Raw genomic sequence first — 18,561 nt, 5'->3', positions numbered from 1 at the left:
AAGGGGACGAATAAGAATATGTACATATAAATATATGGATGAGCGATGGCCATGCGGCATAGGCAAGATGCAGTAGATGGTATAGAGTACAGTATATACATATGAGATGAGTAATGTAGGGTATGTAAACATTATATAACGTGGAATTGTTTAAAGTGATACATTTATTACATCCAATTTTTAATTAGAAAAGTGTTTAGAGATTTGAGTTAGTATGTTGGCAGCAGCCACTCAATGTTAGTGATGGCTGTTTAACAGTCTGATGGCCGTGAGATTGAAGCTGTTTTTCAGTCTCTCGGTCCCAGCTTTGATCCACCTGTACTGGCCTCGCCTTCTGGGTGATAGCTGTCACGACCGTCTGAAGAAGTAGACCAAGGTGCAGCTTGGTGAGCGTACGTTACTTTTATTTTGTAAATGTCGCCAACAAAACAAGAAACAAAGAAACGACCGTGACGCTTACAAGGGCTATAGTGCCACTAACAAAAACAACTTCCCACAAATACAAAAGGGAAAAAGGCTGCTTAAGTATGATACCCAATCAGAGACAACGATAGACAGCTGTCCCTGATTGAGAACCATACCCGGCCAAAACATAGAAATACAAAAACATAGAAAACAAAACATAGAATGCCCATCCAAATCACACCCTGGCCAAACCAAATAGAGACATAAAAAGGCTCTCTAAGGTCAGGGCGTGACATTAGCGGGTTGAACAGGCAGTGGCTCGGGTGGTTGTTGTCCTTGATGAACTTTTTGGCCTTCTAGTGACATCAGGTGGTGTAGGTGTCCTGGAGGACAGGTAGTGTACACCCGGTGATGCGTTGTGCAGACCTCACTACCCTCTGGAGCGCCTTACAGTTGTGGGCGGAGCAGTTGCCGTGCCAGGTGGTGATACAGCCCGACAGGATGCTCTCGATTGTGCATCTGTAAAAGTTTGTCCGGGTTTTTGGTGACAAGCCACTGTAGTGTCGTCTGAAAACTCCGATGATTGAGTTGGAGGCGTGCTTGGCCACGCAGTCCTGGGTGAACAGGGAGTGCTTCAAAAGTGCTTCCAATGCTTCAATATTTAATCTATGTTTGTTAACTATTAAAACATATTGTAATGAGATCACTTCTTTCTTTCGGGATATGAAAACCGAGTATGTCTGCTTTACCGTCAGACCGTTGTATTGGTAAAGTACACGGTAATGTAAAAGGTGTATTTTTTTTGTGATCCAGAGAGGTTAGAACAAGTATCTAGATCATCTATGAGGATGTGGAAGGCTGCAAATTGTGGATTTAAAAGAAAACATGAATCATAAGTGTACAATGGCGCCTTTGTTTTATAATCCCTGGATATCTAGGCCCTTGATATTATTGTTGGATCTGATTTTAATAGGTAACACTTCGATGGCCCTAATAGGTAGATATGCGATAGTGGACAACATTGTTTTACTCCTCTTGACAGTTTAAAAATGACTGAGAAGTAGCCATTTTTTACTATTTTACACCTAAGGTTACTATATATAATGTTAACCCATTGTATAAGAGATTCTCCAATATTGAAATATTCCAGGCATTTAATATACATTCCAGTCATACTTTATCAAAAGCCCTTTCAAAGTCAGCTACAAATACCATAACTGGTTTAACGGATTTTTCACAGTGTTCTATTGTTTCCAGTACTTGTCTGATATGATCTCCAATGTATCATCCATGGAAAAAACCTGACTGATTAGGATGAATAATATCCTACAATACCTTTTTAATTCTTTTTAATACCTTTTTAACTTTGTTAGAATTTTTGCATCACAACACTGAAGTGTAAGGGGCCTCCAGTTTTTTAAATGGACAGTATTTATACAGTATTTATACAGTATTTACCACTTGGGTCCTGTTTCAGTAATAATGAAATCAGACCTTGTTGAGTATCTGATAATCTACCATTTTTATCCGTACAACAGAGCATCATTTGCTAATTGAGAGGTGCCGGAACCAAAATTGAGTTCGAGAGGGGGAGTTCTGAGGTACAATCAGCATTGCATGCATATGGTCGCATTTGCGTAGTGCCATAGAGCAGTAGAGTAGAGGCACTTACAGAAGTTGCACACATGGGGTCTGGGAAAAATGTTTCTTTTTAGAAATGTATTTCATGCAATTCTACATCATTTGGCAGAATCTTTGGCGGAATCTTTTTTAATACCGCACAAATGATAGAGATGGCAGGCCTATTTGACACTGACAAACTGACATCAATAAAAACGACCTTGTCTTGAATCTATCAAAAGCCTAGGCCTAGGTGTGTGGAGACATATTGTAGGCTACAATACGAGGAGGACATTTTAGTACTAAAAATGCCAGTTTCACTGATTTACCCAATGATGCGCAGCTCACTCGCTGTTGATGGCCGATGCGCGCATGCCAAAAGCCTCGCTCCTTGTTTTACTTTGTATAACAATATCTGGAAGTTGATCAAATCTTTTGGTAGCCTACAGTATAAAGTCTTCTCTTTTCAGCAGTAGCCTTTTTGCTTTCCAACCTGTGCTTTCCCTTGATTGTATTTGAAATTGTTTTGTCTGCATGCTGTTTGTGTCACTGACAGATTTTGCCGCACGTTCCCGACTGTAGGCTATTCCTTGTTATTGGGCTACAATCCACAGCTAGGCTATTTTTAAAATAAGCTATTTATCATCCGTGGCTAAATTATAGTCCTTCTCGTGGTGTAGTAGGCTATTCTGGATGATTCCATGACTTTCTGAACAGACAGCAGTTATTCTATAACTTTGGCAAATGTACTGTATTTCAATTTATTTAGGGGTGCTTCAGGTCCTTGATTCTATGATTTCTATAAGGAAATAAAGGGTGATGTCAACGCTGGAGGATGAGAGATACAGGCTCATGTCTATCAGGGCAGAGAGGGAGAGATCATAGAAAGTGAATGTAATTTTAGTTATGTAAGAGATACAGGCACGCTTCTATAACACAATCACAGCCACGCGCTGGTCTCACACATAGGCCTACAGTAGGTTACAATGCCTTTGCAGAAATCTACTTTTTAACATTACGTTTTTTTGTGTGGGGGCAGGAGAATTAATGAAGAGGCAACTTCAATGAACTTTGATTTTTACATGACAAAAAGTGACAATTATTTTTCATGCCACAAAGAGTTGCCGGATCCGACCAAATTCTTCTTCTTGAACAAAACAGTCCAAAACGGAGAAGTGCCAGGATCCGGCTCAAATGAAGCACTAATTGAATACTTTTATAAGCCATAAAACGCCGTCTCCCTATCCACTCGCGATACAACCTGTATTGATTGACTTGCGTTGTTATTGTTAGCAGCTTGTGTCTATTTAATATCGAGGAATATTTCACGTTCACCGGTCAGGCGAGTAACAACATGAATTGGTGCATGTGTCAGAAATAATGAAGTGCGACTCGAGTTTTGCCATCAGCTCGAAGACGGTGCCCCATTTTTAGTCAATCAGCAGCACTCAGTGGAGTTCTCTGCTGCTGTTTCTCTCTCTCTCTCTCTCTCTCTCTCTCTCTCTCTCTCTCTCTCTCTCTGTACTGAGACTAACCAACAGATGTAGGCACCATCAGTCCAGTAAAGAAACAATTGATATTTTACAAGTGTGATCATATATATATATATATATATGTGTGTGTGTAAATGGTCTGAGAAGAACATTGGCGGGGCAATTCAAGAATAGCCCATATGCAATGATAATGTACTAAACCTATAGCCTACTGCACAAACCTCATTGTTACATAACTGTTTTTAATAGGTTAATGTTGCATATGCTTACGTCAGAAAAGGTTGGTGACCACAGGGCTAGGGCATCACGAAGATATTCCCTACACTGGATTGACTGCAGATTTTAGGAACGGAAAATTGAATATGTTGGGGCTGGCTGCCCGTTGTGGGGGCTGCACGCTGCGGTAAATCGGCCATTCTGTGGCTCTGGGGGGGGATTTGCCGAGTGCGGGCTGTACTGAAATGTGACGCTTCGCATTGGATCCGACCGTGGATCTGATGGCATTTCTAAGAAGCCCCGGAGACAGGATTTCTTTGGAAGTGTGGATTGTGGATTTAGCTTATTTCTTGATCTTAGAATCAATGTTGTCATTGTTTTTCCATAAAAAAAAGTGCACACCAGTTTATTAAAATGTACAGGGCGGCAGTGGTTAGAGTGTTGGACTAGTAACCGAAAGGTTGCAAGTTCAAATCCCCTCGCTGACAAGGTACAAATCTGTCGTTCTGCCCCTAAACAGGCAGTTAACCCACTGTTCCTAGGCCATCATTGAAAACAAGAGTTTGTTCTTAACTGACTTGCCTAGTTAAATAAAGGTTAAAACAAATACAGTAGGCTACAAGTAATATGTTCCTACTGTAGGCTATAAGTAATATGTTCCTCCACCGCGTGAGTCATAGAAATTATGATTTTGCGTTCGGAGGTTCCAGCGGTCTTCGTGGTTTTTATATGCAGGGAGCATAAATTCTACAATTCTATACTAACAAATACTTTTTCAAGCTAGAAACCATGTATATTAGTTAATATACAGCACCAACTAAATACGTACAGTTGAAGTCGGAAGTTTACATACACCTTAGCCAAAAACATTTAAACTCAGTTTTTCACAATTCCTGACATTTAATCCTTGCAAAATATTCCCTGTCTCAGGTCAGTTACGATCACCACTTTATTTTAAGAATGTGAAACGTCAGAATAAAGGTATTCCAGCCTTTATTTTCTTCATCACATTCCCAGTGGGTCAGAAGTTTACATACACTCAATTAGTATTTGGTAGCATTGCCTTTAAATAGTTTCACTTGGGTCAAACATTTTGGTTATCCTTCCACAAGCTTCCCACAATAAGTTGGGTGAATTTTGGCCCATTCCTCCTGACAGAGCTGGTGTAACTGAGTCAGGTTTGTAGGCCTCCTTGCTCACACACGCATTTTCAGTTCTGCCCACACATTTTCTATAGGATTGAGGTCATGGCTTTGTGAAGGCCACTCCAATACCTTGACTTTGTGGTCCTTAAGCCATTTTGCTACAGCTTTGGAAGTATGCTTGGCGTCATTGTCCATTTGGAAGACCCATTTGCGACCAAGCTTTAACTTCCTGACTGATGTCTTGAGATGTTGCTTCAATATATCCACATCATTTTCCTACGTCATGATGCCATATATTTTGTGAAGTGCACCAGTCGCTCCTGCAGCAAAGCACCCACACAACATGATGCTGCCACCCCGTGCTTCACGGTTGGGATGGTGTTCTTCGGCTTGCAAGCCTCCCCCTTTTTCTTCCAAACATAACAATGGTCATTATGGTCAAACAGTTCTATTTTTGTTTCATCAGAGCAGAAGACATTTCTCCAAAAAGTATGATCTTTGTCCCCATGTGCAGTTGCAAACCGTAGTCTGGCTTTTTTTTATGGCGGTTTTGGAGCAGTGGCTTCTTCCTTGCTGAGTGGCCTTTCAGGTTATGTCGATATAGGTCTTGTTTAACTGTGGATATAGATACTTTTGTACCTGTTTCCTCCAGCATCTTCACAAGGTCCGTTGCTGTTGTTCTGGGATTGATTTGCACTTTTTGCACCAAAGTACGTTCATCTCTAGGAGACAGAATGCGTCTCCTTCCTGAGCGATATGATGGATCCCATGGTGTTTATACCTACGTTCTATTGTTTGTACAGATGAACGTGGTACCTTCAGGTGTTTGTTCAGCATTGAATGTGTGGACTAGGTTAGCTTCCTATTATTTTCATACGAAGTGACTGGCTTCGAACAACGTTAACAAGCTAATGCCATGGACAAATTTAAGTTAGTTGTTGTGCACACATTGTCAAACTCCAGAAATACTGTCCTGTCAAGCACCAAACATCTTAGCTAGATGTACAAATTAGCTATTAAAACTTCCTCTGAAAAAAAAAACATATTACGGACCAATTGTAGGGTGAAATAGGATTCATTAGGCAATGTTACCTAGGTCATATCAGAGAGGGAGGTGGGGCATGGCGTGTAGTGACGATTGATTACACACCACACCTACCAAGTAGTGCCATGCGAGAGTTTGGTTCAACAGGGTCTGGCTCTGACAGATATGTGTACAAGCTAGCTAGTGTGTACTAGCTAGTGTGCATGTAGTGACGTAATCAGTGGAGGATCCTCAGAGGAGGAAGGGGAGGACCATCTTCCAAAATGAAGAAGAAGCGAGAGAGAGAGAGAGATAAAACAAAAATTTAAAATCGGTATCAGTTTCACTTACTTAGTTAGCAAATACAGCTAGCTAGTTTAGCCTACTCAAACACTCTGCTCAAACCAAGGGATGCTATGTTAGCTAGCTGGCTATGACTATCCAACACAACACTGGAACTTTTCCAAATCAAGGTAAGCTTTTGGTTTTTACTAATTTAATGCCACCTTGGCCTGCCGGTGTAAGTGCTAAACTGCTTACTGACTGTACACTGTAACTGTAATGTTAGTGCATGATTGTAACGTGTTAGTTCTATTAGCTATGTTGACAATGATGTTACTTTAGCTAATATGGTGAAAATGATGTAGGCTGTGAGTAGGGGTTATGATATGGTTTGGCTTGGAAATGTTTTTTTGCCTGGTCACATACAGCTGATGTGTTGTGCGTTGAATCCCACAAGCAAAGAGAAAAGGTGAGAGGAGTAGAGTAGCGCGTAAATGCGAGAAGTAATACAACGTGGCTGCTATGAAAGTGAACTGTGTTACGTGTGATCATGGGCAATTCTGTTGAAAAATGTTTCTTAAACGCAAACTCTTGTTGCAACTGTTAAACTAATAATTACAACCCAAATCAGCAAGATGCAGGCTAGAGTAGCGGTATTGAATGTATCAACAAAGCATCCTTCACTCATACTGCCAAACATACCCTCGTAAAACTGACCATCCTACCGATCCTCGACTTCGGTGATGTCATCTATAAAATAGCCTCCAACACTCTACTCAACAAACTGTATGCAGTCTATCACAGTGCCATCCGTTTTGTCACCAAAGCCCCATACACTACCCACCATTTCGACCTGTACACTCTCGTTGGTTGGCCCTCGCTTCAAAACTCGTCGCCAAACCCACTGGCTACAGGTTATCTACAAGTCTCTGCTAGGTAAAGCCCCGCTTTATCTCAGTTCACTGGTCACCATAGCACCACCCACTCGTAGCACGCGCTCCAGCAGGTATATCTCACTGGTCACCCCCAAAGCCAATTCCTTCATTGGTCGTCTTTCCTTCCAGTTCTCTGCTGCCCATGACTAGAACGAATTGCAAAAATCTCTGAAGCTGGAGACTCACATCTCCCTCACTAGCTTTAAGCACCAGGTGTCAGAGCATTTTACAGATCACTGCACCTGTACTTAGCCTATCTGTAAATAGCCCATCTATCTACCTATCTCATCCCCATACTGGTATTTATTTATTTTGCTCCTTTGCACCCCAGTATCTCTACCTGCACATTCATCTTCTGCCGATCTACCATTCCAGTGTTTAATTGCTATATTGTAATTACTTCGCCACCATAGCCTATTTATTTCCTTAACTTACCTCATTTGCACTCACTGTATTTGGACTTTTTGTTTTATTTTGTTCTACCTTATTATTGACTGTATGTTTTGTTAATTCCATGTGTAACTCTGTGTTGTTGTATGTGTCGAATTGCTACGCTTTATCTTGGCCAGGTCGCAGTTGCAAACGAGAACTTGTTCTCAACTAGCCTACCTGGTTAAATAAAGGTTAAATAAAATTTAAAAAATTAAACTGTAGACCTGTCCATTTATCAATGCCTGTTGCCTCAAATTTTTCTCTCGACTTGTGTGCACCTACATTGTAAACTTTCATTCATAGGCTAGATTGTAGCAACCTCATGATGGGTAGAGGGAAAATCTATCATGTGGTAGTAGTATCAGGTAGTAGCCTAAAACTATCACTGTTACACTGAACTGGGTGAGTGGAATATGAATGACGGTCATCCAATATGCTGTAATATAAATAAGGCCATGCTCATGAAAAACAAAAATTGTCCTCCCGCATCTTAAACGGCACCGGCCGCCACTGGACATAATGCATGTAGTGACATAATGCTAATGGCGGTTGTACTGTTACAAGTATGCTCAATGGCAATGGTCGCGGTGTGTATTGGGTGCAGCGTGTAGTGGTCCCAGCGTGTAGTTACTGCAGTCCGACGATACATTTTATTGGACAGATCAGTGCAGGCGGAATCGACGCGCTATCTGACGTAAGATGATGATGGTTACCCATGACTCAGAGGCATCAGTCTGCTAAAGTTGAAAGGAACGCTTAAAGAAGAATGTACACACACACACACGCTCCTTTAGCCAGAGTTATACTGGTGGCCTTCCAGCAGAATGGCGTTGTTTGCGCTGGTGCCTGGTACACAAGGTGGAATGTGGCTTTCCTCGCCGACTGTTCACCTCTGTGCCACTCTGATTAGGTGTCCCGCTCCCTGTCTAAATTCCAGGTTAACGACTTACTCCCTATTCCACCCCAAGTGTCTCTTCTGCTCATCTGTCTCTCTCTCTCTCTCAGGACCTGAAAAGGGGAGATGTGTAGCATCGGAATACTTCACCACTGAAGCTGAGATAGACATCGTGACCGAAAACACTGCAAATATACTAAGTAAGTGACAACAGCGAGAAACGTGCAGGAAAATAACCCCTGCATGTCATTGTGTCATTGCTTTATGCACCTTATGGCTCTATCCAGGAAACATGGTGAGGCAAAATGGTTCCCAACCTCATTCATTTAAAACCTGTGTTGAACTCTGCTGAAGTTCCCTTTTCTTTATTTATCAACTATTTAAATTATTCAAGATATGGAAACTTGGGAAAACCTTGTAAGGCGTAGAACATTGTGGCCCAAAAGTGGACTATATAGACCACAATGGGACCTGACACGCTATGACAAAGGACATTATCATTACTACAGAGTATTGTTTTGTACAGCTGGCTGCAGGCATAACAACCTGTAGGGAATGATAAACTGATGCAGGAAATGTGTTCTTGGGAAATGTTACTTGTTCCTTATTTTGTATGATTTTCTTTCTTCGTGATTGACAAGTAAAACAATTGAATTTAGAATGGTGGGGGCTACTATTACATAAAGTATTTATGTCGGTACAAAATTGCTCCCAACCTCAGTTCAAGTCAACCTCTGCGACTACTCCATAAAGACTTTATAGTCATGTAAGAAAGGAAGTGAAGGGAAATTGTTCTTCTTCTGTATAATTCAGGTGTTCACTAGTGACGTTTTTCATTGTCCTTTTTCTTTTTCTTTAACCTTATGTTCCAAGGCAGGTTAATTAAAAGCAAATGATCATTTACAATGACGGCCTGGCAGACACTTGGCAACAGCACAGAAACATCAGCAGACAGACAGTGGAAATAAAGCAGGAGAGATACCATCATACGACACCTATGGCAACAGCTCAACATGGCAACAGCTCAACATGGCAACAGCTCAACATGGCACAAACACTGTTAAGCGCAGACGACAACAGCACGAGGCACAAAATAGGCAGAGACGACGCACATCACGACAATAGAGACCACCGCAACCACTACATGACAGGAGATCTATGGCAACAGTGCAAAACGTTGTAGGAACAGGCAATAGCACGAGAAACAAAGTAGGCAGCACGGGTTGCAAAGTGTAACAGGAAAACCCTGTTAGAAGAAAAAGTGTCAGACTACAATACAAGTAACATAGCACTACTGAATAGACAAATAGACAAGGTAACAAATAATTGCAGCGCAAGCAGACAGACGTAAAAAAAAAAGACACGTAGCCTTAGTTATTGGTTTGCGTAAAACAGCTAAAACATAACAGTTACAAATCGTTCGTACACGTATATAACAATTTCGACCATTCTTGTTTTTTCTCTCCATGAGTTATGTACTGTGCATTCATTTACAGTACCGGTAAAGTTTTAGAACACCTACTCATTCAAGGGTCTTTCTTTATTTTTTACTATTTTCTACATTGTATAATAATAGTGAAGACATCAAAACTATGAAATAACACATATGGAATCATGTAGTAAACAAGAAAAGTGTTAAATAAATCCAAATGTATTTCATATTTGAAGATCTTCAAAGTAGCCACCCTTTGCCTTGATGACAGCTTTGCACACTCTTGGCATTCTCTCAGCCAGCTTCACCTGCAATGCTTTTCCAACAGTCTTGAAGGAGTTCCCACATATGCTGAGCACCTCTTTGCTGCTTTTCTTTCACTCTGCGGTCCAACTCATCCCAAACCATCTCACTTGGGTTGAGGTCAGGTGATTGTGGAGGCCAGGTCATCTGATGCAGCACTCCGTCACTCTCCTTCTTGGTCAAATAGCCCTTATAGCCGAAATAGTGTGTTGAGTCTTTTTTTCTTCTTTTTGGTTACTACATGATTCCATATATGTTATTTCATAGTTTTGATGTCTTCACTATTATTCTACAATGTAGAAAATAGTCAATATAAAGAAAAACTCTTGAATGAGTAGGTGTGTCCAAACTTTTGACTGGTATTGTATTTATTAACTTAATTATTCATCAATAGAGGACACGTGTAACATAAAGCTTTTTTCACTGAACGCGGCTTCATTATCCCAGTGGGACACTGAAACTTGGATTAAAACGATGTAAGAAATGTTTCATGTATTTTCTAATTCATATTTTTTTTGAGTGTTGAACTTAACTCTCCCTCCTTATCTCAATATATCTTTCCCTCTTCCTCTGTATTTCTCTTGACCGGTTTCCTTCATCAGAGATGGTACGGACGGCCACACCGTTCCCCATGGTTTCGCTGCTTTTCGTCTTCACCGCCTTCGTCATCAGTAACATCGGACACATCCGGCCCCAGCGCACCATCCTAGCCTTCATCTCTGGAATCTTCTTCATCCTCTCAGGTAAAGGAGCCACATAAACGTTTCCTATTGGCTGTTGTTTTAATGATGTTCATTATTCAAGATGCTTCTTGGTTGATGAATGCTGCCAATGGTATCTAAAATAGGTTCTGTGTGATCTGGGTCTGGAACCCTCGTGATTGGTTTCTGATTTAGTGGCTTGGCTAACAGTTTATCCTGATCCTCAGTTGTCTATAAGATTACATAATTTTCTATTTGGGGGCATTGCATGTCTTGCTCACAGATGCTAGCCTAGCATGAGACGCTGCTGACAGAGCAGTTATGTGCCCATCTTGTCCTTATTACATGTCACTGACCTGCAGCAGTGAACGATTGCACTGTTTCAGGCGCAAATTGAATGCGTTGTGCTTTTCTAGTAGTTAACTCGATGAAAGGTATTTTCTGTTTATTATTTTTCTACTGAGCCATTTACTTTATGTTCGTATTCTTATCTTTTATTATTTCTTATTGTTGTTGCATTGTCGAGAATGAACCTGCAAGTAAGCCTTTCGTTGGACTGTGTAGACCATGTGTATCCTGTACATACAACTTATACAACTTGAAACTTTCTGGGCTGTTTTTTTTTTTACAAATAAAACTTAAAATATTGTAAAACCACAACAGCTTCAGGTAATGGGTCTCAAAAAACGACTTGAGAAATCCACTGGACTTGAGAAAATATTCTGTTATTCTGAAACCTTTTCAACAAACTGACAGCTCTCTAGTTTTTCCTGCATGACATTGTTCTCAATGTCTGTTCTATAAAAATGTGGTTGCCATGGAATTACATTGCATCATCATTTCACAACACAAATGACTAAAAAAGTCCTCGCAAACAGAACGTTTTCACATCCTGATTCAGGACCAGCTCTCCATACACCTTCTCCTAACCCAAACCATTCTGAAGAAACAGAATAGACTATGCTTCAAACTGGCTCCCGGTGCAGCCTGCCTTTCTTCAGAGAGGGACATGGTTCTCTAGCACGCCCACGCAGAACGGCTGACTGCTGCTGAGAGGGAAGCAGGCGAGGCGAGGAGCTAGCAGCAGCTAGCCACACAGCTCCCCCTGCTGACCCAGTAAGGGGAAGCCAGGTCGCTGGTTCCCAAGAGCTTTGGCCGCTGCATCTGCTGCTGCTGCTGCTACTGCTGCCTGCTCGAGCCTGCTGCCTGAATCTCCTCCTGCTGTTGTTGTTGTTGTGGTGCTGGTCAGGGTTGATTATGCAGTGGGGCTGTTGTTCTGGTTAATGGTGGAGGAGGATTTCAGGGTCAGAGACAGCAGCAGCTGAGGCTGGCCGGCTAGGGAAAAGCACAGACACGTCCTTTAATTAGGTTTTCTTTCTCTTCCACCACTGCTCTTGTCTGTTGTCCTTGTTTATCGCAGATTCACAGGCAGTGGTTGGGATTTTGTTTCCATTTAGTATAATGAGGCTAATTTATTCCAAATAATGAATCGTTAGCATGTGCTTCAAGAGGAAGTTTTGAGGACATTAATTCAGTTGTTTTCTTGTTGCTTTTTAATGCGTCAGGGTAAATGTGCTCAAATGTTTGGCCATACGAGCTCTTTTCCGTGTGAAGGCAGAAACACGTAGCAAAAATGGTGGCTTTTGGAAGGCTAACTGAAAAAACATTTGAGAAACTATGATTTTTTTTTGTTGCAGTGGTGACACTAATTTAGCTAGTCTAGTGTAATACATTCGTGGTAGTAGTAGTAGTAGCAATGGTTGGTCATTTGCAGTGTATCGTAATCACATTTTACCATCTATAATTTATGATTCTTGTTTTCGTAAAATAATGTTCTCATAAAAGAACAAGAACAATGGGTTGTCCTCAAAGCTCCTGTCTGTATCCTATGCCCTTTGAGGAGACTATTGACTTTGGCTCGAAATATGGTGTTTTTGATCCCATTCCAGCGGTGTGACTATAGGCCACATACTGTCCCACTTTCCAGCTGTCTCGCCCTTTATGTCAAGAGGATCTATTTGGATGCCAAGGCAACAAACAGTCAGAGATGTACTCATATGAACATTCCAACTCTCTCCCTCCATCTTGCCCACTGTGTATCCTCCTGTCTCCAAATCTCTCTCTCGCTCTCCCTACCACCCACCCTCCCCTTCACGTTCACACTCTCTGACCCATTCCCCCATCCACTCTTGCCCCCTGGCATTTGTCCCTTCCCTCCTCCCTTCCTCTCTCTTTCCTCTACCCTTTTCTCCCTCTCTCATTCTAATTTACAATACCCTTTCTCTCTCACTCACTGTTTCATATAATCTTCCCAACCCTGTACACTCCTTCTCTCTCCTCTTCCTCTTTCACCCTCCACTGGCTCGCCTCTTCTTCCCTTTCTCTCCCCTCTTCTCTCCCACTCTCCATTCCATCTCGCTCTCTTTCACCTACTCCTTCTCACGTCTTTCTCTGCTTCTATGCCTCTCCATTGCCTGTCTCTCCCCCCCTTTCCCTCCCTCTCTTTTTCTCTCCATCACCCTCCTCTCCCCCTTCTCAGGGCTGAGCCTGGTGGTGGGCCTGGTCCTCTACATCAGCAGCATCAACGACGAGGTGATGAACAGGCCACGTGAGCCCGAGCACTTCTTCCACTACCACTACGGCTGGTCCTTCGCCTTCGCTGCCAGCTCCTTCCTCCTCAAAGAGGTCAGCACACCAGTGCGCCTGCTAGCGTAGCGCCAGACCACTAACCTCTGCTAACTGCTAACCAACGTCTAGCGCAGTACTTCACTGTTAGGATCCCCCCCCCCCCCCAACCACCTCGCGTCAACATTCATAAATGTTAATAGCGCACACTTTAGGGTGACAGCTCTGTCACAGCGGCAGCTTAAAGCGCTGCTGTCGTCACATGCATATACAGTTCGCTAGAGGGCTTTTGTTTTTCTCCAGCCCCTCTGCGGCGGCAGGAGGAAGAGGAGAGGGAATAGCGCTTAGCGCCAGCACCGATGTGCTCAAGTTTCAAGGATGTTGTATCAAGATGTCAGCGATGAATAGTGGATGAGGTGTAAATGCTTAACGCAACATGAATGCATTTTTGATAATGAGTTATTACACGGAGGAGCGATTTGGTTGAGTCTGAGCATTATTGTCTCTTCAGTGCATTGCAGGGTAGGTTGCTAAGACACTAAGAGGTTTGTGCATCATATTATTAAAATGTTTCATATTTTATATTGATTCAAAAAAATGTCTGTAGATCTTTCAGGATGCGATATTACATCATGTTGTATTGAGGGGTATTGTGCTTTATTAAAGGCCCAGTGCAGTCAAAAACGAGATTTACCTGTGTTTTATATATATTTCTAAACTGTGAGGTTGGAATAATACTGTGAAATTGTGAAAATTATTACAATGCCATTTTACTGTAAGGGCTGTATGAAAAGAACTCATGAAATGTCATCCTGTTTGGGTGGGATGGAGTTTTGGCCTGCCTGGTGATAAATGAGTTAATATACCAATCAGAAAGAAAGTTGTTTTCAGTTTTCCCCTCCCCACTCAGACCACTCCCAGACAGTCCTAGCAAAATTGTTGCTTGAGAAATGGCCCTTTGCTTTGAAGCAATTGTTCTTTCTTTTTTAAACGTTTGCATTGAAAACAATCACAGTAAAGGTACTTAATTGTTACCCACAAACTATTTGATATTGAGATAAAAATGGCTGCATTGGACCTTTAAATGTTCCAGTATGTATTTTATTTCATTGCCCAGTACTGTGTGTCATTTTTATATAATATGATTTATTTTTAGTTAGACTTCTTTTTGCTGTGGTTCAGAGTGTGCCTGATGTATGTATGATGGCCCAATGTGTCACTTATGACTTCTTTATGATGTTGTTTCAGTTTCATGTCATGCGTTAATATGAGTCATGGTATCTCATAGTGTGCTTGCGCTGCTCTCTCACAGGGGGCTGGGGTGATGTCAGTGTACCTCTTCATGAAGCGCTACGCAGAGGAGGAGATGTACCGGCCCCACCCATCCCTCTACCGCCCCCGCCTGTCCGAGTGCAGCGACTACAGCGGCCAATACCTTCATCCCGAGTCGTGGCCTCCTCCAAAGAGGGGCCGCAGCGCGTCTGAAGTCTCCAGCGACATCTCCATCCAGCTGAACCAGACGCCCCCGCCGCCCAAGGGCAGCTCCATGCAGCAGCAGCAGGCCCCGTCCTCTGGCCCCTCCTCAGGCGCCAGCTACCAGCCGTCCTCCTCCTCCTCTTCCTACCCCCACCACTCCATGTCCTCCCACCCCCTCCACTCCAGCCACCACACCATGTCCTCCCACCCAAGCGGGCCCCCTCCCCAGTCCATGCCCATGGCCATGCCCCCCTCTGCCCAGCCCCCTCCCCGATACCACCAACACATGCACATGAGTGCCTCACCGTGCTAGAAGGGGGGAGTGAGGGATGAGGGAGGGAGGGGAGGGGGGGATAGACAGAGCAGGGGTTGGCTCTGTCGTACGTCCAACACACAGAGACAGATGCAAACACACACACACACACACACACACACACACACACACACACACACATGCACACATACGTGCACACACAGAAGTGTGGGAGGAGAGATGGAAGAGGGGAGGAAGGAAGGATATTTAGGAGATCAAGAGAAAGAAGGGAATGAACGAAGGAAAGAAAACAAGATGGGTGGAGGATGATTCACAATGGATGCTGTGCTTAAAATGAAGACAGATATTTTAAAAGAGGGAGAGAGAGAGGGAGGGATATGATCATCATTTACACAATAAGAAAAAGAGGGAGGAGGGGGGGGTTTATAAGAAAGGGCAATGCTGTTTTAGAAGAAAAAGAATTTCGCATTTCAAGCACTAACACACACAAGAATCAAGAACAAATTGTATATGCATAGAGATTTATACTTAAACTGTATAGACATTTTTCTTTCTCTAAGTCCTGGAAAAACAAATGTTGAAATCTTAACCATGTTTGTCTTTCATGAGATGTGTATTCCTGTATGATTAGTTCTATCATTTCATTCATCGTTTGTATTTGAGAGGCAAGAATTGTGAGTACGAAGACGGAAATCTGAAACATCTGAAGATCATTCAAGAGGGTTCTGTGACTTATCTGCACATACTGTAACATTTCAGACTCCCCAAGGGTTCCAAAATGGTTCTTCGGCTTTCCCCATAGGACAACCCTTTTTGGTTCCATGTAAAATCCTCTGTGAAAAGGGTTTGACATGGATTCTAAAAGGGGTCTAGCTGGAACCAAAAGGGTTCTACCTGGAAAGAAAAAGGGTTCTTCTCCAATGAGGACAGCCTTTAGGTTCTAGCTAGCGTCTTTTGTGTGTGTGTGTGTGTGTATAAATGTCCAGGTCATAGGCTTCAGCATCCATAAAAAAAACACTTGAATTGTTGTTTCATGTTTTGGACTAAAATGTCATGGTAAACAAAGGAAATCCATAACTTTCCATCATTTAGAAATATTTATTTCTGAGAATATAAAAAAAAGCACCCATTTTACTACGAAGAATGAGAGCCTATTTGCAGATTCCATGAGACATATGATCCTCCTTTGATTGCTAATTAGCTTGAGTGTTCATATTCTATAGCACATGGCTGCTTACCAGTAGAGTATCTTCCTTCTATTCATAGTTACCAAAAGAGCTTCCCATACAGCAATGGAGTAGATTGATGAACTAAAGACTGTGTTTGTTTTGAAATGTTGACTTTTCTCCTTCTGACTGTGACTCGGTATATATAATACATGCTGCCTATGTAGCCTACCTAATGCACAACATGTTTACATTCTATTCTGATGTTTATTGGTATCCTTATACTAAATGCAACACACACGCACACACACACACACACACACACACACACACACACAAACCAGCTGCCACAGTCCTGCTATAACTACATTTACTACTATTTCTACTACTAATATCAAAAGAGAGATTGTGACCATTATCATTATCTATGTTTATAAACATCTGTATTATAATAATGTAAGTAAATGCAACTATATATGAATATATAATAAAACCATAGAGGATGTGTGAGAAAGAAAGTGAGAGGTTGATAAGAGTTTAACAATGTCTAATATAAAGCACAGAAATCCACATTGAGTGTACCAAACATTAGAAACCCCTCCTCCCTCCTCAATTCGTCGGGGCGTGGACTCTACAAGGTGTCGAAAGTGTTCCACAGGGATGCTGAACCATGTTGACTCCAACGCTTCCCACAGTTGGGTCTAGTTGGCTGGATGTCCCTTGGGTGGTGGACCATTCTTGATACACACAGGAAACTGTCGAGCGTGGGATAACCCTGCTACCATACCCCTGTTCAAAGGCACTTACAGTACGTCTTTTGTCTTGCCCATTCACCCTCTGAATGGCCCACGTACACCCTCTGAATGGCACACGTACACCCTCTGAATGGCACACGTACACAATCCGTGTCTCAATTATCTCAAGGCTTAAAAATCCTTCTTTAACCTGTCTCCTCCCCTTCATCTACACTGATTGAAGTGGATTTAACGAGTGACATCAATAAAGGATCATCGTTTTCACCTGGTCAAGTCTATGTCATGGAAAGAGCAGATCTTCTTAATGCTTTGTATACTCAGTGAATTTCACAATAGCGTCTCTTAGTGAATGAAGGTCTAAACGAGAGCAAAACATGTCCAATGGGTCTCTGTAGCACCACCTAGTGCTTTTGTTGTGAGTCTGATTGCTCTCCATCGAGGTTGAACGTTGCCTTTTGTGTCATGACATGCTCATTTCTTCTAGCAAACCGATAGCAATTCTGGACTTGGGGGATAGAAGAACGACTTATAACAAAGTCTTGCAATATCTGCCTACAAATACTGAACTAATTCCCGATCAATGTACATTCATTTCAATTTGAGACATTGAATTGCATTCCAATTGTTTTCCTAGTATGATGTGGTTGTTTTTCCGAATTCCAGATCTTTTCATGCGACCAGAAAACTTGATCTAATGTTTTTTTAATATCTATATTGGGGTTTTTTTATGTAGCAGATGCACATACACATGTGATGAGTGGTAGCATTCGTTTGTTTGGGACCCAGGACAGCGATGTACAGCCTATAATATAGTATAGAGTCAAATATATGAACGCATTAGCAAACAGGACTGGCTCCTGCTGGAGGGAAAACTATAACAAAAGAATATTTGTAGCTTGTTCTGTAATCATAATAGGTAGAATAGTGTAGTGGTGTAGTTTTATTAACTCTATAGTGTAAAATATAGTAGGCCTATTCTGATTTGGTGTGAGAGGTTGATTAAGAGAGAGAGAGGGAGAGAGAGAGAGAGAGAGAGAGAGAGAGGTGAAAGGGGTAGCTATAAGAATTGTATCACATTTTATGTTGTCAATGAAATACTATCATCCTTTTGTTTTTCCTCATTATACTCCTCTGCTAAATTGAGGTTTCCTTTCAGAGAGCCATGTCTTGACCAGACCGTGAATGTTATTGGAGTTGAGGACGATTGTGGTTTTTCCGTAGCTCAAGTGAGATTCATTGATTTCCTCACGCTCCTTTTATTGCCTTCACTTGTTTCTCCTCTTGCTTCCCACCCCGGTAAATCCTACCTTTTGAACTTTATTGATCATTTGTCTTGGTTTTGTCTCTCAAATCCCCGTTAATGTAATGTGGGGCAGACTTGT

General features: G+C 42.0%; 1 protein-coding gene across 2 annotated transcripts in view; it reads left to right on the top strand.

The window, feature by feature from the left end:
• The window catches only part of LOC109906901 (voltage-dependent calcium channel gamma-7 subunit-like), a 30,807-nt gene that overhangs the window by 10,063 nt on the left and 2,183 nt on the right, over window positions 1-18,561 (top strand). For both annotated transcript variants that reach the window (XM_020504723.2, XM_020504722.2), the window contains 4 exons: window positions 8,558-8,647; window positions 10,785-10,925; window positions 13,423-13,568; window positions 14,821-18,561. The exon at window positions 14,821-18,561 is cut by the window's right edge and continues 2,183 nt beyond it. In XM_020504723.2, coding sequence (XP_020360312.1) covers window positions 8,558-8,647; window positions 10,785-10,925; window positions 13,423-13,568; window positions 14,821-15,297 — 854 coding nt within the window. In that variant the 3' untranslated portion in view covers window positions 15,298-18,561. The remainder of the gene's footprint in view (window positions 1-8,557; window positions 8,648-10,784; window positions 10,926-13,422; window positions 13,569-14,820) is intronic.

This window comes from Oncorhynchus kisutch, linkage group LG17 (assembly GCF_002021735.2).
Source record: "Oncorhynchus kisutch isolate 150728-3 linkage group LG17, Okis_V2, whole genome shotgun sequence".
Taxonomy (NCBI): domain Eukaryota; kingdom Metazoa; phylum Chordata; class Actinopteri; order Salmoniformes; family Salmonidae; genus Oncorhynchus; species Oncorhynchus kisutch.
This window is presented reverse-complemented; position numbering and strand designations above follow the sequence as displayed.